This window comes from Pygoscelis adeliae, unplaced genomic scaffold, assembly GCF_000699105.1.
Source record: "Pygoscelis adeliae isolate BGI_AS28 unplaced genomic scaffold, ASM69910v1 Scaffold112, whole genome shotgun sequence".
NCBI lineage: Eukaryota > Metazoa > Chordata > Aves > Sphenisciformes > Spheniscidae > Pygoscelis > Pygoscelis adeliae.
In genome coordinates this window covers 1,323,750-1,336,146 of record NW_008824232.1, presented here as the reverse complement: position 1 = coordinate 1,336,146, position 12,397 = coordinate 1,323,750, and the positions used below count along the sequence as shown (strand labels likewise).

Genomic DNA, 12,397 nt, shown 5'->3' with positions numbered 1-12,397 from the left:
GGGGGTTGCCCCAGGTGCAGGACCTTGCACTTGGCCTTGTTAAACCTCATGACGTTCACACGGGCCCACTTCTCCAGCTTGTCCAGGTCCCTCTGGATGGCATCCCGTCCCTCTGGCGTGTCGACCGCACCACTCAGCTTGGTGTCATCTGCAAACTTGCTGAGGATATTCTATTATTCTATGAAATGGGTGAAAATCAGGCAGCTTCAGAGACCACCCGTTTTGACGCCAGTTCATTTGACTGCAAACTCTCTGCAGCATCAGGCATGCCTATCTGCTCGTGTGCTGGGGGACAGCAGTGAGGCCAGACCCTGAGAGCTGTGCCTTAGCTCCTGCAAGGACACCAGGAATTCCCTGGGCGAGATGCGGGGTCTCTCGAGCCCTCTCTTCTGTTTCCAGCTCCTTCTAATTGCTAATGCATTTAGCTTTGCTGCAACTGCCCTGTCTTCCTTGAGTGCTTCTTTTGTACCCTGATCATAATCTGCCTGTGCAGGCTCTCTGCCAGGTTTCCTGCTCTTGATGCATTGCAGGAAGATATATTGTTAGTTCTGTTGCCTTTTATGCCTTGTTTCTCACCTCCTCCTTTCAAGCAATACCGCACCTCTGTGCTGCACCTCTCTGCTGCCTCCCAGTGCTCCCTGTGCTGGATTTTGCATGTGGAAATTACGTTTTTTCAGCCTTTTTTGCTCCCCACCCAGGATACTATCTCAACTTTTTGATTCAGCTGTGACCCCCAAAATAGTTACTCTATTATTATCTTTGTTTACTATGGACCAAAGGGGGCTTATTCTTGGATTTTACATAAAGGCACCACCACGCTTGTCGCTGCCTCCCCTTTTCTCCCCCTATTCCTAAGGTCCCTCATTTTGGCCTCCACACTTTCCACCAACCATCTTTTCTTGCTCCTCCTGATGCTTCTTCAGCTGCTCCATGAGCTGCTGAAATTCCTCCTCCTTCTGCTGCTCCTCCAGCATCGTGGCGTCGTTTTGTTCTGCATAAGCCATGGCCACCACTGCGAGGATGAGGTTGATGAGGTAGAAGGAACCAAGAAATATAACCACCACGAAGAAAATCATGTACGTTTTCCCTGCTGCACGCAGTGTCTGTGGAAAGAGGAGGCACGGGCTGTCACACCACCTCGGCACGATATCGGTTTGGCAACGCTTCCCATGAAAGGTCTTGCACCAGGGCACCCTCCCATTTGTGGTAGGAGTACAGTATTTTGCTCCCGTCTTCCCCAAGGGCTGGTCATTGCCCAGTTGACCTTCCTGCAGTCCATGGCACTGGGTTAGGACTTGGGTGAAACAGCCAGAAGTCTCGGCAAACCCAGCCACGCTGCTCTGTGCTGTCTGGTAGCCCAAGGGCTGCAAGCATGTATGGAGACGGGACCAATATTTCATCAGAGACTTGCTTTGCTGTGACAGGGGCTGATGTCTCTCAGCCCCCAACTTGTCAGGTCTCACCCTCGGGCCAAGAGTGGTCCTTTTCGAACTCCGGATCGGGGCATAATCATTTCCAGAGGACACGTGTAGCCTTTAGACGTAGGCTTGCTTTTATCTAAACAATCTCTGGACCCAGGGTCAGCTGGCATTTTATGGTGTCTGCAACTTCTCCCTAGAGGACAACTCAATGGAGGGGACAAGTGACCTAGCTTATCCCCCTTACCCTCTCCCTTAGCTCAAGCCAGAGATGTACTAGATACTCTTATAAATCCCTGATTTCCATGATACAGCTGACAGCACTGCCGAAGCACACCTGGGCTTTGTCCTGGCAAATACACTGCACTGCTCAGGTTGGGGAACTGGATGGGACCATGCCCCATCTCTGCTGATCCTGGTTAGATCCATAAACCACCGGACAAGGTCCCACAAGTTTCCAGTCAAATGGCTTTTTACCTGTCCTAGACCGGGGGCAGCATCGAAATGAGAGGAACATTTGCACAAGAATAAAAATTTGGTGCCTACCAGCTGGAAGAGGTTCTCCCAGAAGTCCTGCGTCATGAGGCGGAAGAGGGCCAGGAAAGCCCAGCTGAAGGTGTCGTAGCTGGTGTAGCCGTAGTTCGGGTTCCTCCCCGCCTTCATGCACTGGTACCCTTCAGGGCATTTCCTACCAAAGGAGCCGTGGGGGCAGCTGGCATCAGCCCCCGGCGCTGCCCCTCCTGCACCCGCAGCAAAACACTCCATCCCTGGAGGCACTGAGATGCTTCAGCAGACCCCCCCCGCCCAAGCTGATACAGTCGGGATGCCCAGACTGATACCACCTTCCCCAAAGCTGATACAGTCAGCATGCCTGGACCGATACCCCCTCCAAGCTGATACAGTCGGGATTCCCGCACCATTCACCTGCGGAGCCACGTTCCCAGCCCCAATCCTGTCCCATCCCAGGCATCAGTGGTCCCACAGGCTGCACTGGCTCCTTCATGCCCCCCGGGGGAGCCAGAGGGGACCTCAGCCGCCAGCGTGAGCTGCACTCACCCAGCATCGCTGCTGTTCCCACAGAGCAGGGCGTCAAGCGCTCCCTCCAGAAAGTAGAAATTGGCTTTGCAGTTGGGGAAAGAGCAAGACATAAAAAAAAATAAACACAAACATTGATTTTCAAATTCTTGGCAGCTCCTCGCTGTCAGGGAAATTCCCTGAATCCCAGCATTGAGCACTGGGTTGTCTCCTCTCTGCTGACTTTGCTATTTGCATTGAACTACTTGGCACTAGCTCAGAGAGCTCATGGCACTGTTTCACCGACCCAACTAGGTGGCTCCCAAGCCCATAAAGAGTTCTGGAAACAGCCAGGTTGGCCAGGGTCAGGCCTCCCGGGAAGGTTGGTTAACATGTGGTCAAAGGACCAGGGCCGGTCTCTTTTGCTGGGAGAACGTACAAAATAGTAGGGCATTCCCGGGGAGCACCGAGCATGGGGGACTGCAGGGGTCCCAAAAAAGCCTGGGGAAACTGTCTGCTACTGCTCCATGGCTATTGCCTTCCTCCTGCAGCCCCCACCTGGTGGGGAAACCCCTGCTGCTCACAGACCAGGGGTCCTTAAAGCTCCTCCTGACAGCTTGAGCACAGACCCAGAGCCACAGGAGCTGCCAAGCAGTGCCACCACAGGTCACCTGCCCCAAGGGACACATAGATCAGCACCTGGAGACACCCACCCCGGGACACGGCAGAGGGCAGCTGGACCCCATGCTGTGCATCACCTAGCACAGCCCTTCCCGGAGCCACACAGGGATTTGTGGAACTTCCTCAAAGCATCCCTGGCTCTGCCTGGCTTCTTGCCACCAGGCTTTTATTTAACCTATGTGGGCTCATGGAGGAGATGTCCCGCTTGTGAAACTCCAGGCGATATGTTTTTGGTCTGGCTCCAATAGCTGTTAACCTGAACGCACAGCCGCAGGGTGCTGTTGCTATTTGCACTGCATTCATTAGATCCTATATATTGAATTTGCACCCCTACCAAGAAGCCTTCCTGTAATTAATGCCAGAGCTACTTGTACAGTTGGGCAAAGCAGCTCAGCCGAGACGTAACCCAACCTTCTGCTGAGCTCTGCTGAGTGCCCTAAATGAGTCGTGAAACATCCCTGTGGAGCATCCTGCCACTGTGCAGCTCTGCCAGGCAGATTTTCTGAGCTTTTCACATTTTTGTGGAGTTTAAAAACCCAAAACCAAAGAACAAACAAAAAACCCACTGCACTTTTTTGGGCCAAACTTGTTTCAAAGAAGTGGTAGGAAAGTAGCAAACTTGGAGACCTGTCCGAGGACCTGTGCTTGACCCCACCCCTCCCTCCTTCCCCTCCTGTTGGCTGTCACGGTGTTGCATGCTTGCATGCAAGGCTCACTGGGTGCAGCGGTACTTGGGGAAGGACCCAGCTATGACACAGCAGTGAAAGTGGGTGAGAAATGTCATTCCTGCATCCTTCCCTCTGCTTTTCCACCCAAAGTCCCATCTGCTCCTGGAGGGTTTGGTCTCCCTGCCGTGACCAGCCAGATGGAGCAGCTGTTCATCAATGCCCACCCCGATGGGGAGATCGTGCCCTCACTAGCAAGCGGGAGAGACGGAGACATTGGTTTGTCCAGGCCTTCCCATGGTGAAACCTTTCTGGAGGAGTTTAGCTTGCCCAGGTGGACTGCATTGTCCCTGGCAAGGAGGATTTGATCCCATCTGTCTATCCTGTGAGTATGCACAACTCCTGTTTCGCCCACTGGCCACATCTCCCTGCAAAGCACCTTGGCAGGAAGATCCATGCGAGCAAACCATCTTGGTCTGACACAGAGGAAAAGCGAGGAGCAAGCCAAGGTGGTGGGTCAACGGAGAAGGGGATGCACAAGCGTGTACCTTCATCGTTGATGTAGGCCTCGAAATCAAAGGTGGTGTTGCTGGTGAAGTTGCTGGTGAAGTTGCTGGTGAAGTTGCTGGTGAAGTTGCTGGTGAAGTTGCTGGCGATGCCATCAGTGAAGTTGCTGTAGAGCATTGTGTCGGCTAACGTGTCGTTGTCCAGTCCCAAGTCCCCCAGCAGGGTGTCATTGAGGGGGGGCCACCGCACACACTTCTGCCGGAGGTTCCCCATGAAGAGCTGGAGACCAACTAGGGCGAACACGCTCAGGCAGAAGACAGTGAGGATCATGACATCCGAGAGCTTCTTCACCGACTGGATCAGAGCCCCAACAATCGTCTTCAGCCCTAGGGGGGAGGCATCACTACTGAGCTAATTGCTCGTTTACTAATTGTGGAGAACATGCTATGGTGTTCCCAAAAGGTGCTGGATCTGGTGGGGACATGTGGTATCACCAAGTTCACCCCATGTGCTCAGACCCCCAGCTCTGTGCCCCATGTTGCATCCCAGCTGCCCCTCTGTCCCCACACGTTGCTGGGCAGCACAAACCCTTCCCCCAAAACTGTCACCCTTGGACCAGTGCCAGCCAAGCCTCCCCATGCCAACCTTAACCTGGGTATCACAAGCCAAGGCCCACCCCAGCCTGGCAGCCATCAATTCCTTTTGGCTTTATGTTTTCCCCAAATGCCACAACCTGGCCTTTTTTGGCCCAAGCCACTAGAGTAGACCACTTTGCTGTGGCACATGGAAGAGCTATTTGCCAGCCCGGCTGGAAGATGCTGAGCACTGCTTTCAGCTCCAGAAAAGCCTCCCTGGCCCATCACCCCCACGTGCTGCTGTCCTGTGGGTGGTCGGGAGCCCAGCTGGACCCTTCAGCCTGATCCCTTCAAGCTGGAGAAACCCCAGCGCGTCCCGGTGAAGGTGACGAAGCGACATCTGCATTAATCCCTCATTAATTAATGAGGGATTAACTCATCTCTCCCCTCCAGCATCACCATTTCCTTCGCAGAGGATGCTTGCCCCCAGATCCTCGTTGGACTTTTGACATGGAGGGTGTTGTTCCCATCACCCGAGGTCTACATAGATGATGAGTGATGCCAGGACATCGTGACATTGATCTTAAAAGCAGCTCTGAGCACTGAGCTTTCTCATGTGGAGGCAATTCTCCAAAGACGCATGATTTTTAGCCCTGTCATCATGCCAGTTCCCCTCCTCCCCAAACTATTTAGGTAAAACCCCTGTTCTCCAAGGGCTTGTCTATGTTGGGAAACTGCTGAGGACAGCCGTTCTAAAACAGCTTGTTTTTGCAACTGCTATTTCTGCAGAGCCTTTTGGGGGGATGCAATTCCAGAAAGCAGCAGCAGCTTACGTTTTGCTACATGCAATTTTTAGGCTGTCTGATGGAGGCAAAAAACATTCAAACATGAACCCTAAAGATCTGGAAAGTGCAGGGACACAAGAGTTTAATCACCACAAGAAATTATCATTTTCAGTTCAATCTCACGCTTCTTAAGGGGTCTGACCTATCTTTTCCGTGAGCTTGCACCAGGTGGTACCAAAGCAGGGTATTGAAATGGCATAAAATTTGGGAAAGAGCCATCAGAGGTATTTGATAGCGTGCTCCTAACACCGCAGGCTGGATGTTTGGGGTGATGTTAAACACTCGCCATGTGGCTCTTGCACTAATAAGCATTAAATATCTCAACCCTAGCACCAGAGCAGTCAGCAGTGGGGACAAAACTGAGTTTATGGCTCCAAGGACCAAGCAAAGCGTATCGGTTAATCGAGCCCATAAACACAACGTGAGCACAAGCCCACTTAAGGCATCTCCAAGGAGCCCTAAAAACCCCACATCTGGCTTATCAAAGGCTTTCCCTGGCCAAACAACCGAGCGAGCGCAGCTAATTTCAAGATGTAAAATCAGCAGGACCTGACCCAAAAGCTGAATTATGTGGAAAATTATTTGTAAGTACTGAATACCTTATTTCCTCTGTTTTTTCTTAGAGCTGTCAAAAGAACAAGGAGTTGCTGTGAACTGTGGGAAAACCTGAGCTCAAGGAAAGGGAAGATATGGAGAGGAGACCCCTTCTTTAAGTCCCACCTGGTATCACGGTGATGGTTTTCAAGGCACGGAGGACGCGGAAGGTCCTGAGAGCAGAGATGTTCCCCAGGTCCACAAACTCGGTAATGTAGCTGCAGGACGGGAGAGGAAAGGTCTTCGAGGGCTCTGCCAGGTGCCCCCCGCCCTGTTTCTCAGCCCTCCTCCCCAGGGTCCCCCCCAGTTGCGGTGGTCAGACCTCCTGTCCTCCCCCCATCCCACCAAACTCACGCCATGGAGATGACCATGAAGTCCAGCCAATTCCACGGGTCACGCAGGAATGTGAAGTTGTCGATGCAGAAGCCTCTCGACAGTATCTTGACGAGGGACTCGAAGGTGTATATCCCAGTGAAGGTGTATCTGAAATGGGAACAGTGACTCAGGGGATCCTCACCCGGGTCCAAGGGCCAGCTCAGGATGAGGTTTTGTCCACCCCTGCCAGTGCGACCATCTTGGGGAGCTGAGTTTGAGGGCTCACGGTCACAGGCTGCTGGGTTCTTGGGGTGCTTCGGCACTGGGGGAGGTTTTCACCTCACCTCGTAAGGGAAGTTGGGACATCTTGAGGTACCAATCCCTTTGGTGACTATTCTACAACACCTCTGATCCCTGCTGATGTCCCAACACCACCATGCTCTCCGTAAAACCCCGCTGAGACCTGATTGTGCAGAACCACAGCAGAAAATGCTGGCTTTTCCCCTTCTCAACTGGGGCTGGTCGTCCATGCTTCTTGGACTGGTGGATCTGCTCAGCCTCTCCAGACTATCACTGTTGACCCAACCCAACCTGCTCTGTAGTCATCCCCTGTCGCAGGGACCCCACCAGATTTTGGGCAGCTCTGAAATGCTCCCAGTCTTTGCAATTCCTAATGCAGAACAGGACATCCCTTCTGAGATCAAGAGGGTCACCAGCATCTCCCAATGACACCTCTCCTCCTCTGAAGGGTGCCTGGATCCCAACACCCCTCTTTCAGCCTTGGTCCTGTCCCTCCTGAGGATGGCCAAGCTGGGATGGCCCCCATGGCTGGGGGAGGTTGTGGGAGGCAGGGACTTACTCCACGTTCTTGGACCACGCCGGGGGGTTGCTCAGCGTCATAAACACGCAGTTGGTTAAAATCGTGATCATGATGAACATGCTGAATAATTTAAAACCTGGTCAAGGAGAAATGCTGTGGCTGTTGCCTAGATTCCCTCCCTCACAAGGTTATGAAGCCAAGCACCCCTACTCCTCTTGTCCTGGCTCCCACCTTGGTCCTATGCCCTGACCTGCTCCTCCTGCTGCTCTCTCCCGGCTCAGTCCTGTGCTCACACTTTCCCCTTAGTCTCCCTGCTTCCATGCATGGTCCTGGCGCCTGCCCTCCCTTTCTGCTCCCCTCCCCATCTCTGTGGTGCTGGCTCTGCCTCCCTTCTTGTCCTCTGAGCTCTTTCCTCTCCATCACCCCAGGATACAGCTTTCCCCACTTGTCTGATCCCTCTGCCACAAACACTCCTTCTTTTTCTTCCTACCTCCTGGCCTCCAACCCCCACCAGCTCCCACCAGAGCTCTGCTGGGATCACTTCCCGCTCATCCTAGTGCCCCTCTTGCTTCTGGGGTCCTTTCCTGTCTTTCCATCTCTGCTTGTCTCACACCAAAAGCCCCGGCACTGCCCAAGTTGCCTCCTTCCCTGTACCCCAACGTCCTGGTTCCTCTGCCTTCCCTCTCCCAAAGCATCCTTTGAGCTCCCCAATTCACCCACTTACCAGATGGGACAGGATCCCCTGACCTGCAAACATTTTCCTTCCTTTCCAAGTCTCTCCAGACCTCAGAGACCTTGAACCTCTTCCTAGGAAGCTCCACCACTTAGGTTTCCTCCCTTCTCCAGCCAAAACTGAACTCTTGGTGCCACCAAGGTGCCCAAAGCCTTCAAGCACCCACTCCTTGGGAAGGGACCAAAACACTGGGATGGCTGGGCAGTAGATCCTGGCCACGGTGGTGGCCAGCCCAGGAGGTTTGCTCACCACACCATCATGGAACACTTCTCTCAGCCCTCTCCCAGGGCTGTTTGCACTTTGAGCATCAGGGTTTGACCTGGCAATGGAGCAGCATCACAGAGGGCAAGGATATGAATGGATAAGCACTTTGATGGCTCCTCTGCGGATGGGGTGGAAGGGGCCCAGCAGGTAGAGGGCAGGAGTCGCCGAGAAGCGGAAGATGGACTTCCCTTTGTTGAGGACTATGAATGTCTGTGGAGAAGAGAGGAGGGAGATGGGTTAGCCCTTCTGCACACCCCCGAAACACCCAAGGATCAAGTGCTGCCATTAGAGGTGAGACCTCTATGTGTGCTTTGGATCTCCAAAGGCTCGGGACTTTGCCAGGGAACAGATGCTCTGCTTTGGAGGAGAAGCAACCACAGCAGTCTGGGGCTGTGGATCACCAAGATGGGCTCAGGTGAGACCCTGAGGCATGGTGGAAAGAAGAGGAGGTCCATGCTTTGGTCTTTTTCTTGGGACTTAGATCTAATGCCAAATCTGCCCATGGGCTAAGCTCTGCCCCTCACCTTCTTATCCTTGTAGAAAGGGTCCAGGTCCTCCAGGGGCGTCCCGATGAGCTCCAGCGGTGGGTCACCGTAGATGAGGGGCAGGTTCTTGCCAGCTTCCAGGTCACAGCTGGGCTTGATCTCCTCTTCCTCGGGCAGCTCCACTTGCTGCTGCTTTACCTTGAGTGCCTCTGCCTCGGCGATGCGCTGCTCGATGGCAGCCAGCGAGGCGGGGGTGAAGGGGCGGAGGTTCTCGGGACCCGGAATGTGCGGCAGGCCGGCCATCCTCTCATTCTGCTCCTGGGATGCCTGCGCCCAGCCTGCTGGGGAGAGGAGGGCTGAGAAGGCAGTGCCAGCTGGTGCCATTTTGGGGCATTTTTGCTCAGCCCTTGAAGCCAGGTGATGGCAGGATCTTTGTGGTTTTTGCAAACAGGTTTACTGCAGAAATATTGAACTTGCAAGGAAGATTATTATGCATGGATCTCTTGCAGACAGAGCACCCCACGTGCTCCTTCTCCTCCCAGACCCCCACTCAGCCTCCAATCAAAAAGCGCCATCGGGTTGAGCACCATATGAGCTGAGCAGTTGGTGTCCCTGGCACCAGCTGGCTGTTGTTAGAGGTGCAATTTCACAACCTAGACAGGGTTGTTCAACAAAACACCTTCAACATCAGCGGCACCGCTCCAGCTCTCTCCCCTTTGCAATATGCTGCAAGGCATCGACAGCTTTCCTCCTGTGCAAGCAACGTGTGGTGCTCAAAGCAAGAAGTTCCTCATCCAGAGGAGCTCAGTCCTGTAGGGTCAGTGGCCATTACACAGCACCCGTCCGTAGGAAACATGAGTAACCTGCAGTGCCGGATGGCTCTGCTCCTGAGAGGAAGGGGTTAAAGTCTTATCTTGAGCCAAAAAGCAAGGCAATAATGGCACTTTCTAATGTTAGGGAGATCAGGATGACTCCCCAAACAGGAACAGGATGGGCCATTTGGGAGATAAAGGTGGATCCACTGAGCAGCAGAACAACAAAAAGGGTTGGAGAGAGCAAAGTGGGGACAAGATGAGTGGCTGCACCCGGAGGAACAGGCTGCCATGCCCTGAGCGAGGCCGAAACGCCTGGCAAAGGCTTCCTAGACACCAGAAAGGTTCTTGCTTTGAGTCACTTTGCCTTGGCTTCGCCTCGATATCTGTTCGACCCATAAACACCAGCTTGTGTCAGAAATGAGCCCAATATACCACAACACTCGATCCCGCTTTGCAGGGATACTGGGATAGATGCACCTCTGTGCCTCACCCTCCCCAAAACGAGCATCCCACTGGCAAGCAGTGACTCCTCCATGCACCAAAACTTTATGTGATGCTGCTGAGCACCTGCCCCTGAAAAAGCTTGAGGATCAATACTCCTCACAGCCCCAGCCCTGCCATGCTGAGAGCTGGAAACCTTCAGCCCTTTGTAATTAAGGAGAACTGGACATTTATAGCCCTGATGGGAAGAGAGATTCTGGGTGCATAATGGTATCGCCACGTTCCTATGGTGATTAATAAAACCAAGTGATAAAAGCAATGGCAAAGGGAGGTATTGATTTTGAGCAGCGCAGGATAACTGCATTTTAGAAACCACCGCGCTCCCTTGCTATTGCCGCTGAATTGAATCTGGGTCTGCAAATGGATTTTCTTCTGCCAAGGGCAGGCAATCACCACAGCAGCACAGCGTTGTGGGGGTATTACTGCTCACCCCCCATCTATCCAGCCCCAGGGATGAAGCAGGGACCAGCCTCCAGCTGCAACGTCTCTTGGGCAGAGACCTCCTTCATCACAGTGTTTGATCAGCCCTTTCGTGGCTCCAGCACCAGGGCTTTGATGCACGTTCAAAATGCAGCTGGTAGAGGGACGGGAGCAACTTGCTGCCTTTTGGAGCAGGCCAACCTTTAAATAAGTCAAGCTGCAAGAGCACCAATTTTTGTATTTAAACCTGTTTTAGAAGGGGGAGAGTTTTGCCCTTGCTGAACAGGCTTATCTAATAGGATAAACTGAGTCACATCACTGCAAAGTGGAGTCCGGCACTGCCTACAACCCAGCTTGTGGCCCAAACTGCTGCAAAACAGAGAGTCTGGAGCTGCTACCCCAGAGGGGCACAGCCCCATCTCACCCAGGCCCGCTGGGCCCCGAAGGTGGGACCTCATCAAAGCAAGCAAAAAGGGAATTTTTTGCCACCAGGCGTTTCTGCGAGGGGACGGTGCCCACGGCAGCGGGTCAGCAGGGTACCACTGTTCCTTCTTCTCATCCAGAGTTATTCTGAAGTTACACCTATTTCATGCTCTGCTTGTGCAGCTCTGGAAACCTGCCCTTTGCATTCCCTTGATACCAGTGGCCTCAAAGCTCAAGCCAAAAGCACAGGGCTGCGTCTGGCTCTATCGCCCCGAGTCCCACTGGGGATGCACTGATGCATGTGGGCAGGACCCACAGCAGCCATGGCAGGACCAACCCACCCCATCTCCTGGGGACTCCGAGGACTCACAGGAGCTTGTTGGCCTAGGCAGCCTCAATTTCCCTGGAAACAAGGTTTTGCAGAGCTGTTAGGGCAAGCCGGCGTTACGGGCCATGCCAGCGCTCTGTAGGGCTCCAGCCCCTTCAGCAGCACACTGCTCTCCAAGGCTTCGGTGCATGGGGTGCTGCATGGTCCACATCTTCCCTGGAGCCTCCCGCCGGGTGCTGCCCCTCCAAACCCCCCGCAGCGCCCTGTCCCCACTCGCTGCACCCAGCCTGCGGTCGGTCCCGGCGGAGGTGGCTGTGCCTCCAGCTGCCACCAGCGATCACTGCAGGAGTCAAGTTTCTGCAGCCCCATGACTCTGCTCATTCCTCCCCCCCGGCAGGAGCAAGCACAGGAGGGGAGCTCGAGTGAGCAGCACCAGCTTTGCTTTTGGCCCGTGTCTCCTCTTCCTCCCACTGGGCTGAAGCCATCATGCCGTGCTACGCTGATCCGGCTACTGATGGAGCAGCCCCTGGCAGCACCAGGCGTGGGGCTTGCAGCCACAGCGGGGAGATGCTGGGGGTTGGCAGCACTGCCCAAGGCTAAGCAGGGGGTCCTCAAAGGGGATGTTGCGCTGGGCATGGAAATGCTTTTTGGGGTCTTTTGCAGCATCTGGTCCTGCTCTGACCCCTTCATGGCCATCCAGAGATAGTGGGATGACCCCAGGGAGCAGGATCAGGACTTAAGCCTATGTCCAGCTCCCACACACTACAGCCCTGGAGCCATCAGCATCTCTGGTTGATTGCTGCTTCCCAAAAGAGAAGGAATCAGAATCATAGAATCATTGAGGTTGGAAGAAACCTCTAAGATCATCGAGGCCAACCATCGACCCAACACCCCCATGCCCACTAAACCATGTCCCTAAGCGCCTCATCTACCCGTCTTTTAAATCCCTCCAGGGATGGTGACTCAACCACTTCCCTGGGCAGCCTATTCCAAT

At 53.9% G+C, this 12,397-nt stretch overlaps 1 protein-coding gene across 1 annotated transcript in view; it reads right to left on the bottom strand.

Moving 5' to 3' along the window:
* SCN4A (sodium channel, voltage-gated, type IV, alpha subunit) overlaps nt 1–12,397 on the bottom strand; it is a 45,225-nt gene that overhangs the window by 25,186 nt on the left and 7,642 nt on the right. The window contains exons 2-10 of the mRNA XM_009334892.1: nt 8,956–9,254; nt 8,523–8,641; nt 7,474–7,563; nt 6,654–6,782; nt 6,426–6,517; nt 4,327–4,671; nt 2,475–2,538; nt 1,965–2,106; nt 891–1,103 (exon numbers count right to left, since the gene is read on the bottom strand). Coding sequence (XP_009333167.1) covers nt 891–1,103; nt 1,965–2,106; nt 2,475–2,538; nt 4,327–4,671; nt 6,426–6,517; nt 6,654–6,782; nt 7,474–7,563; nt 8,523–8,641; nt 8,956–9,219 — 1,458 coding nt within the window. The 5' untranslated portion in view covers nt 9,220–9,254. The remainder of the gene's footprint in view (nt 1–890; nt 1,104–1,964; nt 2,107–2,474; nt 2,539–4,326; nt 4,672–6,425; nt 6,518–6,653; nt 6,783–7,473; nt 7,564–8,522; nt 8,642–8,955; nt 9,255–12,397) is intronic.